Source organism: Canis aureus, chromosome 14 (assembly GCF_053574225.1).
Source record: "Canis aureus isolate CA01 chromosome 14, VMU_Caureus_v.1.0, whole genome shotgun sequence".
NCBI lineage: Eukaryota > Metazoa > Chordata > Mammalia > Carnivora > Canidae > Canis > Canis aureus.
The window spans coordinates 21,824,971-21,839,898 of NC_135624.1; the positions used below are offsets into that span (position 1 = coordinate 21,824,971).

The 14,928-nt window shown below is 33.6% G+C and overlaps 1 protein-coding gene across 5 annotated transcripts in view; it reads right to left on the reverse strand.

Annotated features, from left to right (window-relative positions):
• Positions 1-14,928, reverse strand: part of TAF2 (TATA-box binding protein associated factor 2) — a 100,421-nt gene that overhangs the window by 39,643 nt on the left and 45,850 nt on the right. For all 5 annotated transcript variants that reach the window (XM_077847069.1, XM_077847072.1, XM_077847068.1 and 2 more), the window contains exons 19-22: positions 14,651-14,844; positions 13,897-14,036; positions 10,226-10,295; positions 3,536-3,645 (exon numbers count right to left, since the gene is read on the reverse strand). In XM_077847069.1, coding sequence (XP_077703195.1) covers positions 3,536-3,645; positions 10,226-10,295; positions 13,897-14,036; positions 14,651-14,844 — 514 coding nt within the window. The remainder of the gene's footprint in view (positions 1-3,535; positions 3,646-10,225; positions 10,296-13,896; positions 14,037-14,650; positions 14,845-14,928) is intronic.

Consider the following 14,928-nt stretch of genomic DNA (forward strand, 5'->3'; position numbering starts at 1 on the left):
TGGGTGTATGTGTAATAGGATGCTACCAGAGTAGCAACTCAGAACTTAAGGTTGAGTGGAGCTACCACATCAGGCAGAGAGCAGAGACCAGGCAAATCCTGGGGTCTTAATAGTAGAAGTCTGGGAATCTTCCTTCTGGTAGATGGCCATTAGAATGACTCAGTTTCCAAAAGCCCCTCCTTTCTTTACCCCTCACTCTAAAAACCCCTGGTATATTTCTAAAAAGAGTATTATTAATATATTAATGATATATGAATTAAAAAAAGAACATGGATATAATTTTATATAATTAGTTCATCTGTTTTACTTTCAAACTAATTTCAATTTTTGAAATCCTAATGCTATGGATTAGGATTATTCCAATTATTATTCTCTTATTGAGAAGTTTCAGAAACCAGCTAAGCAAACTTCAATTCTTCAAAAGCACCTAATGACCATGTTCTAATAACTTTTCTGAACTGCTATGATACTGCCTCTCTCTACTATTTCAAACAAGTTCAACTAATTTTATAACTATGCAAAGTCAACACATCTCAAATCTACTTTGGAATAGGACATTCAATAAATGAATATAATTAAATACCTACTGTCCACAGTTTATTTGTTCTCCATATGTATATCAAGACAATGCTCATCTCAAATGACCAGATGGCCTAGGAACCCCAACAGGGAGTGAGGGACAGACAACATTCAGTAGGATTTAGGGACTTAGATGATGCTCTAGCTCCTTTTGTTAAAAGTGAATTCTCATTACCATTTCTTAAAACAATTACAAGGAAGAAGATATATAGTAATATGAAAAATTATGATAAAATACTGTTTTAATACCTTCATTTCAACTACAATTATGTACATACAATTTTTTCTCCTAAAGGCCAAATATACTTAAATGTTAATAGTTATATGTTAAATGTTAATTACTTAAATGTAATAAAATCATGCAATATTTTCTGTTTTGGTTCAGATAAAACTCTGTAATGTGATTATATTATATTATCATTAAAAAAAAATTAACTAAAAATTATGGGGTGCCTGGCTGGCTCAGTCAGTGGAGTAAGTGTATGACTCTTGATCATGAGGTTGGGAGTTTGAGCCTTACGTTGGGTTTAGAGATTACTTAAAAATAAAATCTTTAAAAAAAAATTAAACAACAAAAAAAGATTTCTTAGGTTCATTCATGTATCCCAGAAGTTCAGGAATGGAAGGGAAATGAGTAACCCTCTAACCGATCTCCCCTAATGTCCAATGTCCTCTGAAAACATTAAAAATAAAACAAAAAACAAAAAAACCACTCCCAATTATTCATGCCATTCCCACTGTTCATTACTCCCATTTATTTTTAACTCTGAAGAGCTGAGCAATAAATTGTTTACAACTATGTATCTGTTTTGTTTAGAGAACTGCCATAGAGAATTCCAAAGCAACAACTACACTTTATACTGAATACTATCAAAATTAACTACTAAAACATCAATCAGAGCTTGAATTTGTATAACCACAACTTTCCAATGGGCTTCGAAGTCTTTTTTTTTTGTTAAAGATTTATTTATTTATTCATGATAGACACACAGAAAGAGAGAGAGAGAGAGAAAGAGACAGAGAGAGAGAGAGAGAGAGGCAGAGACAGGAGGAGGGAGAAGCAGGCTCCATGCCAGGAGCCCGACGTGGGACCCGATCCCGGGACTCCAGGATTGCGCCCTGGGCCAAAGGCAGGCACTAAACCACTGAGCCACCCAGGGATCCCCGGGCTTTGAAGTCTTACAAAAATTGTTTCATTAATCTTAACCACACATTTATTTTTCAAGAAATCTTCCCAAAAAGTGACAAAAGATTCTTTGTATTTCATTATGCTTTCTTCCAAGCTATAATCCATCCTAGTTGTGGAATCATGCATGCACTCTTGTTAGGAATATATTCAACACAGTATAGTTCGCCACATATTAACTGTTAAATAATCCTTTACAAGTTCCAGAACTTGTATAGTCATCTCCTGGATCTAAATTACCTAAATTACAGTAATCCTAGCATCCTTTAAGGTAACCACAGTTGCAAAATATAAAACATTATGTAAACAGCAGCAATTATTCTTCTATGGATTAGGGAAACCATTAGAAAAATAATTTAGCTTTATGAGTATAAACCGGTTTACGTGTTGTTTTTTGAGTACTTTGAGGACAGGCCATACTACTGTATTTCAATTTCATACCTGCTACGGTGCCTTTACGTGGGGTGCTGCACTATGATTATGAAACTGAGAGACAGAAGTTATACAATTACTTAGCATCACAATGCTAGTAAATAAAATAATTTTTTAAAAAGAATCAGACTTGGTATTTAGTTGTGATTTAGTAACATGCGTACAGGAATGAATCGCAACTGCTCTCTCACCATCTCCCTGGCACAGTTTATCTTTTAAGTAAAATAAATTTACCTTTTAATTGAATTTTATTTTTTTTTTAAGATTTATCTATTTATTCATGAGAGATGCAGAAAGAGAGAGGCAGAGACACTGGCAGAGGGAGAAGTAGGCCTCTCAAAGGAAGCCCAATGTGAGACTTGATCCTGGATCCTGGAATCACGCCTTGAGCCGAAGGCACACGCTCAACCGCTGAGCCAGCTAGGTATCCCTTTTAATTGAATTTTAAACCAAAACCAGTATTATAATTTCAACACATCAGAGCCATAAGGCAAATTTTCTTTAAATATATACATTTACAAGTCAACTGGAAAAGACCAAAAATTCAATTGAATAAAAATGGCAAAGAATATGAATGACCCACAAAAAAAAAAAAAGGAACTACAGCTCCAATATGTGAGAAGCATGATGATATCATTACTCTGTTAGTTTAAGAACATTTTGGGCACTTAATATGAACTAGATACTGTGCTTCACAGATGGTAACACTCACTGAATTTTCATTTGCAGAGGCAGGCATCATCATCTCCATTTCATAAATGGAGATTCATAGGCTTAGACAAGGCACACCTTGCAAATCATTCAGCTGGGACTTGCCTCTCATCCAACTGGTTCCGGAACCTATACTTAGGAGCACTAGGCTATCCTGTCTCTTGACTTCACCTGAATAAAGTGAATTCAAACTGTTATGAGATATCATGGTGTCCAGTGTGCAGAACAGCAGCATACACTGCTTCTGAAAGGATACACAGGAAACTGGTTGCCCCCTGGGAAAGGCCACTAGGTAGTGAGGGAAAATAGGTGAGAAGAACTATTTTTCAACTCTCTGTAATCGTCTGATATAAAAATAAGAATACTTTGCAGGTCCATGTTTATAGCTCTTTAAACATTGGGATATTTCCACATAAATTAGTATTTTTGTTTCCTCAACCACCTTGTGAGGGAAAGTGAGTGAATATATCCTCAGTAAATGTCACCATGCTCACCATTGTAAAGGCAGATGTGATAAAGTATCCTTCTTAAAAAAAAAATGGGCACAAAAATTAACCATAATTCTTTACTGAAAATCTGTTGTAAAATGGAAGTATTCCAATAATAAAATTTTCAAAAAATTCCTACCAGAGTTCATAAGTTTCCAAAGTTGATCTACCAAGGCTTCATTGCATAACGGAGACTCCATGTTCTTAGTAAATGGTGGGTTCTTAGTCAACATGTTTAGAATCTTATGTCTGAAAGATAAAGACAAATCAAACTTTTGCTGACCATGAAATAAAAACATTTGAAAACTGTATCATCTCTTCTTAGATTTATCTTTGTGTTTAATTTCACTTCAAAAGATACTATTTCACACATCCTAAATATTTACCATTGTTTTTTCACTAAAAAGATTCTAGTGGGTTTGTTCTTTCTAAAATTACCTTAATGTATAATGAGGTCTTTAAAAACCTGATTCTATGTATTCCTAACCACCCTTTGCCATTCCATTTCTATAATGAACGTTTTATTCTCCTTAGGAAAAAATTTTTTTTAAAGATTTTATTTATTTATTCATGAGAGACACAAAGAGAGGCAGAGACACAGGCAGAGGGAGAGCAGGCTCCCTGCAGGGAGCCTGGTGCGGGACTCAATCCTAGGATCCCAGGACCATGACCTGAGCCGAAAGCAGAAGCTCAATCACTAAGCTGCCAAGGTGCCCCTTCTTATAAAAATTTTTAAAGACAGGTTAGTAAATATAAAAATCTTACAATGGGGCAAAAAAAAAAATTACATATGAACCAAGAAGTCTATACTGAGGTAATAAAATGAATATAAACTTCCTTATTATAGTATCTTCATGAGGCATGGAAATGTGCAGAAACATTTAAAATATGGAGACTAAAAAGAGGTTTCTTCAAAATAAGCTGAAGTTTAGAGGAGTTAATTAGTAAAAGTATCCTCATGGAAAATAACAGTTAAAGTCCACTACTGGGAGTTATCTCCTCTGAGAGGCCGGCCATCTGAACACTTCCGGAGTTTTCTAAAAATAGGGCAATGTGAGCAAACAAAATTTGAAAGAGAAAATGTCCAATGGTTTGAGTAGGAGATGCCAGAGAAAGAGGATAGAGGAAGAAAAGGAAAAGCAAGGAGGCTATTACGGTAGTAGTCTAACATTTAGTACAGGGATAAGAGCCAGGCCCAGGCCTAAGAAATTCAAGACCACAGAATAATGGCATGCTTGCATAGAGAAGAAACTTAGGTTGTAATTATAAATGAGATTAGCAAAACCTTAAAGGTAAACCCAGGCAGTTTTTATATTTAACTGTTGGTGGAATGGCATAGGATTTGTACTTGATAAAGAGTTGGGAGGAAAGTGGAACTACTAGGTTGCAGATTAAGATATTTAACCTCCTTTGGCTTCAATTTTGTCTGTGAAACTGAAAGATGTGGACTCTCACTTTAACTACTTCTTGTGCTTTTGTTCTTTGAAATTTCAAGACTACTGAAGAGCCATGCGAACAAAAAGTGAAATGGAGTTATAGATGTAATATACAGATAGGTAATATGAAGGAGGATACTTCTTCATGGATATTTCCTATCAATTTTTTGTACCTTTATAAATAAATGCAATTAGTCCTTAAAGATCTCAAAAATCTATCTATAAGAATAGATCTATATTACAGGTAATAATCTTTAAGAATATGGATGAGTTTATTCTTTAGACCACGTATATGTTGTTATACTTTTAGCTTGCATTAAGGAAAGTTTCTATTTGGCTGCTTTCCCAGTTATCCCAATTACCAAAGTAGTAGGGTCCAATTAATAAAGCTTCATGGAGTTTACCTAGATCATTAGAAGCTCTATGGAGCCGTAGCAATGAACTATAAAGAGTGCACTGAGGAAATCTCTGAAATGATCTTTAAAAGAGCAATGATAATCAGTACATGTATTACTATTATCACATTAAACATTTCTTCAAATTTTGCTTTTCTCTAAAGTTTAGATGATAGAAGAAAGGATTTTACATAGAAATACTTATAAATGACTAAATACCCAAAGCGATACTCAGAGGAGATAAAGTTTAAGGGAAAACAATGAGAATCTCAGTTTTACAGAGATGAAACATAAAAATTCAGAATAAGCATATGCTTCAGACAACTGGAACAGATCTAAAGCAAATCCTGAGAAAACCATAGATTTATACGTTTGCTGCTATAAACAGCAGGAAAAACATCATAGTATTTCCCTAAGCAGTTGAGAATTTTCTTGGTAGGCCAGTCCAATCTACTGTCAATCACTATCAATAAGAAACTCAAATCAGACCCCAAAAATGCTCAAAAATCTCTCATGAGAGAAAGCATTAAATGTATGTGTATCTCTTGAGGGACTGATATATTATGATCATATGTATGCTTGATTCTAAAACCATAATATAATTCCATGTCATCATTAAAACAATCCTATCCATTCTAAAGAAAATATAATTAATAGTTATTCCTACCAATATAACAAATATATTCATGGATAGTAATACCTGGAAGCAATAATCCAAAATGTTACATGTTTCCGGTTGAAATAATGATAGACTATTTTTAAGTTTTCTTCTTAACGTGATTTTGTTACTTTCCAAATTCCTAAGTATTGTAAAAAGTCATGCCCTGTGATGAATCACTAAATTCTACCCTGAAACCAATAGTACACTATATATTAACTTGAATTTAAATAAAATCTTGAAAAAAAGAAAAAAGTCATGCCCACTGAAAGGAAATTGTAATTTTCAAAAAATGTAAATTTTGTTTTAGTTTAAAAATAGGACACCCAGATATAATTACCCAGATATAATTATTTATTGAAAAACTATGCACCTCGATTTTTTTCCTTTTTCCTTTTTTAGATCATTTCTCTATCTTAATCATACATGTAAAACGAACAGTGAACTTTATGAAAAGTGTTAGTAATCTGTCAGGTCAATATACAGGTTAACTAAAGTGCATTTATTTAAATTCTCAAGATATCATAATGAAGAACTAATCTATAATCTGAAAATCTTCTATTGAGAGAAAACCATACAAATAAGGTAGACAACTCTATTATTATATTTAAAACATCAACCCAACATGAAAGACTGAGAACTCCCCCAAACATTTCAAAATAAACACGTTAAAACTTTTTTCTGTATACAGTTGTCAACAGAGATAAAATCACTTCTCTTTAACCACTTCTCTTTAACATATGAAAGAAGTTAAACATACGTATGACTAGGAAAAAAGCCCTACATGATTAGATGAAAAAGGAAAAAATTGCATTTAATCACTGTTTCTCTTGTATTGAACCATGAATATATAAGGCACCATGCTATGTTCTAGACATACAGTGACAAAAGGAAACATGTCCCTGTCTTTTTGGAACTTATATTCTCTCATGGGGGAGACAAAGATAATCAATTAGTTCCAGTTATAAAATTAATATTTATATATAGGAAGTGTTTTATTTCAATATAGGAAAAATTGTAGGATTTTTATGGACGATTATGACTTCAGAGACAGTATCTAGTACAGGGAATCAAGGAAGCATCCCTACAGAAACAATGTTAAAGTTTAGCGCTAAAGAATCAAGGAATAATTACAGGTAATTTGGGTTTTTTTTTCTCCAGACTTTAAGGTTTCACCCTAAAATTCTTCAGAACTTTATCCAACTCTACCAAGTTACTCTACCAGTAATTCTGATATATATATATATATATATATATATATATATATATAATAATAAACACAGAAAAGGAAAATCAACATATATTTTTAAAATTTAATTCCTACTGGGGGGCCCGATGGCTAAGTCAGTTGAGCATCCAACTCTTGATTTCAGCTCAGGACATGATCTCAGGGATTGTGAGACTGAGCCCTGTATCAGGCTACACACTCAGTAGAGAATCCACTTGGTGATTCTCTTTCTCTCTCTCTCTCTCTCAAACAAGTAAATTAATCTTAAAAAAAAAAAAAATAGGTCTTATTGAAGGCTATTTTATCATTAGGAGTTTAAAAAACAACCAAGGGTCATAAAAATAAAATGCTTGTGTTTGGGGTAGGAGACATTAATGCCACTGATTTTAAGAGAGATACCAACGCTTACCCATCTTTAAGACTAAGAATTCTATCCAATCAATACAGCAAAATACGGCAGATCTATATTATGGTTACTTAATGAGCTTGAGAAAAAGTAACAGAACAGGTTGGTGATCGCAGGGGACAGGGGGGCAAAATGGGTGAAGCAGGCCAAAGAGCACAAACCCACAGGCATGTGATGTACATAACATGGTGACAACAGTAATATTGTGTTGCATATTTGAAAGTTATTAAGAGAACAGATCTTAAAAGTGCTCATCACAAGAAAAAAGTGTGTAACTATGTATGGTGATGGCTGTTAAGTGAACTTATTGACTTGTGCTGACAATTTCCCCCATACAAACTAATATTGAATCATTGTGTAGTACACCTAAAACCAACATAATATGGCAATTATACCTAAATGATACCTAAAAGAAAGAGAGAAAAGAAAAAAAGAGAAAGCGTAATGATGGAAACAGAGAGAAAAGGACAGAGTTCCTAGAGTATAAAAAAACAAAGAAGAATGGACAGATGTCCCAAGATACTAAGAAATATACACACGTTAACTGTTACATGGTAACACTTCTATCCTCTGACGATTAACATTAAAATTTTTAAAGACATGCTGAATTTTTTAACTGTAAATAGAACTGTGGGCCAGATGAGGTAAGTACAGACTAAGAGGATTCCCACTGATGAGATCAATGAATCACATCAATTAAAAAAGTGTTAAATATAATCATGAACTGTATCTTTAAATACATTCAGTTTAGATTATAACAATCCTCTTGAAATCTGAATGTTATTAATAGTTCTACAACAGAATTTCAAAAACAATCATTTAGACTATATAGTATATATTTCAGAAATATAGAAACTTCAAATATTACATAGTATTATAATCTGCTAAAACGGTCTTCAAAAGACAGTTCCATTATCTCAGAAATACATGCCTTAATATTAGTTCTGATGTTATGAACTGAAAACATAAATGAAAACATGATATGTTTTGTTCATACTGTATTTATAATTTCTGTTCCTATTTGCTATCAGTAGGATCTTATAAACTTTCAAATGCATGAACTCTGTCAGGTAAGAATGAAACTGGTTTCCTGCCTATTCTTTTTTAAATGAATATGTACCTCAGAATGGATGATTATGAGCTTTTTGTCCACATCAATCTTATCTTTAGTACATATCAATCACGAAGAAAAATTATTTAAAATATGATTCACATCAAATATTCACAACAAAACTTTGTATAAAGATATGTATATAATAGGCATCATTTAAAACACTGAAATGGTCAGAGTTGGGGTTAAGGCAGAAAGAGACAGACAAACAGAAAACACTGAAATAAGGACACTTAACCAAGAACTCACTGCTACAACCAACCTGAAAAACTACGGCTGGTCAAAGACAATGTCTTTCTTTATTAGGGAACTGTAATCTCTTTTGTGGACTCTCATGCCCAAATGCACTTCAATAAGGTTAGAGGGCAGTTTGCCTGTATGCCTTTTTAGAAGAAAACAACTATCTGTCAACTTACGTGTAAAGCTGAGTACAAGAATTCTAAAGTTGAGTACAACAAATGTTCTTGTTTTTGTTGGATGACTAATATCTAAGTTCCCCACAATTTAAATTTTACTTTATGAAGTTATAATAATCTTAAACCAAATGAACAAAAATTTAAGTGTCTAATATACAGCAAGAAAGACAGAAATTGTAAAAAATTTAATCCTATTCAAATACACTATAAACCTCCTACTTTGCAAAAGAAAGCAGCAGAAGTGAAGGAAATGAAGACTAGAATATAAAAATGAAAACTGAGTCAGGACTGGGATTTTCTTCCATTTATCACCCTTATTTTCTACATTTAAATCTTCCATTATACTTTTTAAATCCTAAGTCTATGCATTAATAATTGAGATTTTATAGGAGATAGAAAGCAACAAATAGGATACACCAAGACCCTTCTCTCAATGACTTTTAAAATAGACTGAATGAATCAATATAGATGTAAATATGGATATATGAGGGATGTCCACGTACACTGCCAACTGTTATATAAGCTTTTCTTTAAATTACAATGAAGTCATATATAAAATTTCAGGGAATAAACGTTGCTTATTAACAATGTATTTTTAAAAATGTCTTTCCAAAGGCATACCCAATTTTTTAAAAGATTTTATTAGAGAGAGAGAGAGCATGCAGGAAGGGAGCTGGGGAGGAGAGCAGGGAGAGAGGACAGAGAAGTAGACTCCCTGCTGAGTGGAAAGCCCAACATGGGGCTTGATCCCAGGGCCAAGATAACGACCTGAGCCAAACAAAGGCAGACACTTAATTGAATGAGCCACCCAGGTGCCCAGGCATACTCAATTTTTTAAAAAGCACCTAAAAAAAGAATATTAATAAACGTATAACATATTTCTCCATTTTTTAAAAAAGATTTTATTTACTTATTCATGAGAGATAGAGAGAGAGGCAGAGACACAGGCAGAGGGAGAAGCAGGCTCCATTGCAGGGAGCCCGATGTGGGACTCAATTCTAGGACTCCAGGATCATGCCCTGGGCCAAAGGCAGACAGATGCTCAACCGCTGAGCCACCCAGGCGTCCCAGTATTTCTCTATTTTTAAAAATAAATACTTGTTCCATGTATAATCTTCCAAAGTTATTCAGTTTACTTTAGGACTTGAAAAATCAAAATATTATAGCATGAAAACTAACCTTACATAGGGTACAGGGTCATTCTGAATCATATTAAGTAGCCATTGCAGTTCTTCGTAACTCCTGTCCACTGCAAATAAACAAATATATTTATTTTTAATTATAACAAGTGAAATAACAAGTGACAAGGAGGGATTTACACTTAATATTTAGGGCTATGCCTTAGCTGTATATCAAGTCATAGTTCAAGGCTGTAGGCAACTTCTTACATTTTTTATGGAATAGGCCACTCTGTAAACTTCATTGGTATTATGATATACATATAGCCAAAACATAAAACAGGACCAAGTCCCTATTTTTCAAAATGCTCAAATTCATGACAAACACAACATAAAGCAAATTATAATTTATTAAGAACCCTAGAGATGAGTAACTATAAATGGACAAAATATTTAAATAAAATTGTGTTTCTAGATGCTTAAATCAAATTAATAGGAAAATACGATACTTATTGGTATTTCAAATACATCATAGTATATATACAAAATACTGTTTTTACCCAAGTGGTAAGAGTAAAGAGCAGCCTTAACTTTTCAACACAACATAGCATAGTGCTATAAATATAAATGACCTGAATAAAATCATTCATTAGCAATTTCTATTCACATTTTGACAAGTTTATGCTTTTAGGATTTGAATAACTGTATTATCAGAATTTTATTTCTGACATCTTCCATTGTTTCACTTTCTAATGACCTAGATTAGATTCACGGATAATACTGAAGCACCTCTCAATTACACTTAAATTCTTTGGGAAATCATAATATTAGCATTTTATTTCATTACAGATAATACTAATTCATGAAATCTTCATATTTATGTGACAGTAAACATCATTCATGTATCTTGAGAAAGAAGGTTGGCAATACTGGCCATATTTGGTAAATCTTAGGACTTCTAGATTTCACAAGTCGGTAAAATGTCAAAACAAAACAGGAGACTTGATGGAATTACATTTTTTTACTTGACAAAAAGTTCATTTAAAAAAAAAAAAAGAAGGGCAGTCTGGGTGGCTCAATGGTTTAACGCCGCCTTTGGCCCAGGGCCTGATCCTGGAGACCCAGGAACGAGTCCCACGTCAGGCTCCCTGCATGGAGCCTGCTTCTCCTTCTGCCTGTGTCTCTGCCTCTCTCTCTCTCTCTCTCTCCTCTCTCTCTCTCTGTGTCTCTCATGAATAAATAAAATCTAAAAAAAAAAAATAAAAAATTTTAAAAAATTTAAAATTTTTTTTAAAAAAAGAAGAAATCACTTTTCACTGCCATTTCTTAAAAGAATTGTTACCCTGAATAAAAAAACAGTAAATAACAGTCCTTTCTGAACTTAGTCCAACATATATAATATACACACTATTTTGTTCTTATCCTTTTATAATTTAACTATACATAATACACATACTTCTATTGAAACTTACCAAAAAATTATAACGATCTGAGATTTCTTCTAATATGTAAAAATTAACCATAATTATAGAACTTCCCTTACTTCTTCCTCTTTCCAGTCATGAGAACTATAACATACTCTAACTTCTTTACTCCTCCCCTATTTTAGCATGATAGTCTAGAATTCTAGATGTAAATTAAATGTATTTTTTATATTTGCATATTATTTTTTTATTTTTAAAAATATTTTGTTTATTTGAGAGGCAGACAGAACATGAGCAGGAGAGAGACAAAGGGAGAAGGAGAATGGAAGCAGACTCCCTGTTAAGCCAGGAGCCCAACTTGGGCCTGGATCCCAGGATCCTGAGATTATGACCTGAACTAAAGTCAGATGCTCAATTGACTGAGCCACCGAGGCACACCTGAATATTATTTTTTAAAGAATTATTTTTGATGGGCACTTGGGTGGCACAGTCAGTTATGTCTCTGACTCATGGTTTTGGCTCAGGTCATGGTCTCAGGGTCATGAGACTAAGCTTGCACAGGGTTTGTGATCAGTGTGAAGTCTGCTTAAGATGCTCTCTTCCTTGGCCCCTCCCCCCACCTCCACACACGCATGTGTGCTCTTTGTTAAATAAACAAATACATCTTGAAAAACAAAATAATTATTTCTGTATAACCATGTTATTAATAAATATTTAAGCTTAGTTCCTTTTTTTGATAGGCACAATCACTCATATTAGGTCATTCATTTCACACTTTCATCTTTTTTTTTTTTTTAAGATTTTATTTATTCTGAGAGAGAGCAAGTGAGAGAGAGACAGAGAGAGAACGCACAAGTGGGGGGCGGGGAGATGGAGGAGCAGACTCCCCACTGAGCAGGGAGCCTGATGCAGGACTCAATCCCAGGACCCTGGGATCACCACCGGAACTGAAGGCAGATGCTTAGCCAACGGGGCCACCCAGGTGCCCCACTTTCATCAGTTTTGTTTTTTTTTTTTAAAAGATTATTTATTTATTTATTTATTCATAGAGACACAGAGAGAAAATGAGAGGCAGAGACACAGGCAGAGGGAGAAACAGGCTCCATGTAGAGAGCCTGATGCAGGATTCGATCCAGGGTCTCCAGGATCACAGGCTGAGCTGCAGGCGGCGCTAAACCACTGCGCCACCGGGGCTGCCCAACTTTCATCAGTCTTGAGTTATTATTTGATTCACTTCTAGGTCAGCTGAAAATTCTTTAGGAATTTTGTTTTAAAGAATGTTACACAGTGGATGTACTTCTAAATCTTTAAGGCTACATGAGTGACAACCTGGTAAAAAAGGAAAGGTAGGAAGGTAGGATCATAGTTTTCCCTAAACATTAAGTCAACCATTTGTTCATTGGTTTTTGAACTCTTCATATTCTGAGGAAGTCACAGGCCACATTATTCTTTTATCTTGTACAATAAATGGGTTCTGATATTCCTAGGAACTTACATATTTTTTTCCCTCAAACTTAAAATTTTAAATTTTATCAGACTATAAGAAGTTTCATTTTATTCTTTCAAAGTATTCTATTATTTCTTAGATTATTGCTTATATTCTTCCACCTGCTCTATTCTTGACTGATTTTTAATATTTTCATCTCTTTATTTTTCTGTCCTTTTTTTTAATGCTTTGAATATGTAATATTCGCTTAGTCATTTTCTAGCCTTATTTTTTTCAAGTTCACGAAGCCTTTTCTAATCCTCATACTGAGGCTTCTGTGTATATATCTTGCTCTACTTTCAGATACATTTTTTTTTTAAAGATTTTATTTATTTATTCATGAGAGACACAGAGAGAGGCAGGGATGTAGGCAAAGGGAGAAGCAGGCTCCCTGCAGGGAGCTGGATGTGGGACTCGATCCTGGAACTGCAGGGATCACAACCTGAGCCAAAGGCAGATGTTCAACCACTCAGCCACACAGGCGCCTCCACAGATACAACTTTTTGAAAGGTGCCAGATGTTTTCTTGAGTTGTCAGTTAGGAATTTCCCAAAATCTTCAAGTTTTTAATAACACATAATTAAAGCTATAGAGTAACACACTGACTTCCTAGACAGACCAAAGATACCTACCTCTAATTTTATTCTTTTCTCTTACTTATTCTTATACAAGTTCCAAATTTACCAAAATTTCTTTCAAAAGAATTTAAAATTTAAATACCTATGTTGTTTGTAATACAAAATCCCAATAACTAAAATGGCTTTAACTATTTAGTAAACATTTCTTTCTAAAATGATATGAGCATACACTTGTAAAGCATTACCTTTAGTATAATCAACAACTGCTTCCAAAGCGGCTATCCTAATGTCCACAAAATGGCCATACTCTGCATAAGATTTAAAAAGAGCTGGATCACTTGGCACATGTCCATTCTTTTGAAGCACTCGTATGGCTCTCAAACAACTAGGAAAAATAGTATTTACAGTTAACATTTCTATATAAGTATTTGAATCAAACTTGCTTCCCAATCATTAGGAATCAATCTGTAACAGTAAACTGAAAAACTGAAGTGATTTGAATCCATCTTTTAATTTTGTAATATTAATTTTTTGTAATAATTTAGTCAATAATACACATGGAAAGTGAGAACTGATGATATGTGAACCAATGGATCAACTTTTTTTTGGCAAACTTCTAAAGAAATAGAAGTTTTTGATAGTCACATACAAACAAGTTGATGGAAGTCATCTAAGTAAGAAGCTTAACAATAGAGATGTTTATACTATGTCCAATGGGATGAAAACATTTTGCAGATATCAGAAATAATGCTTATGAAGAAATTCTGATGACGTAAGTATTTATGACATAAGTAGAATTATATACACAATATATATCACATAATTAAAGATGTATTTTGTTACAAGAGGAAAAAATTTAGAAGGCCATTCTCCAAAATAGTAATACTACATCTGTGATGGTACAGTCATACAGGATTTAAATTTTCTTCTTTTACTTTACTGTATTTCCTATAATGAGAATAAATTTCTCCTATAAAAGTAAGTTAACTTTCATCATACCTGACAGTGATGGTATGTCTATAACTTGGAAGAAGTTTTTCCATATTCAAAAACCTGGTGATTTCTTCAAGAATGAGTCGCACATCTGGATTTAAGTTGTCCAAAGTTCGAACTTCATTGTTCACACTGACTGCAGGCGTAACAGAGTTGGCAAGGGCATCAATCATTTCAGCACGGTAATAGTTATCTGAAAACTAAGCCACAAATAATCACAAGAAAACAAAATTCACACTTCTATTAAAAATTAATATTTATAACTTTAAAACATAATTTATCTG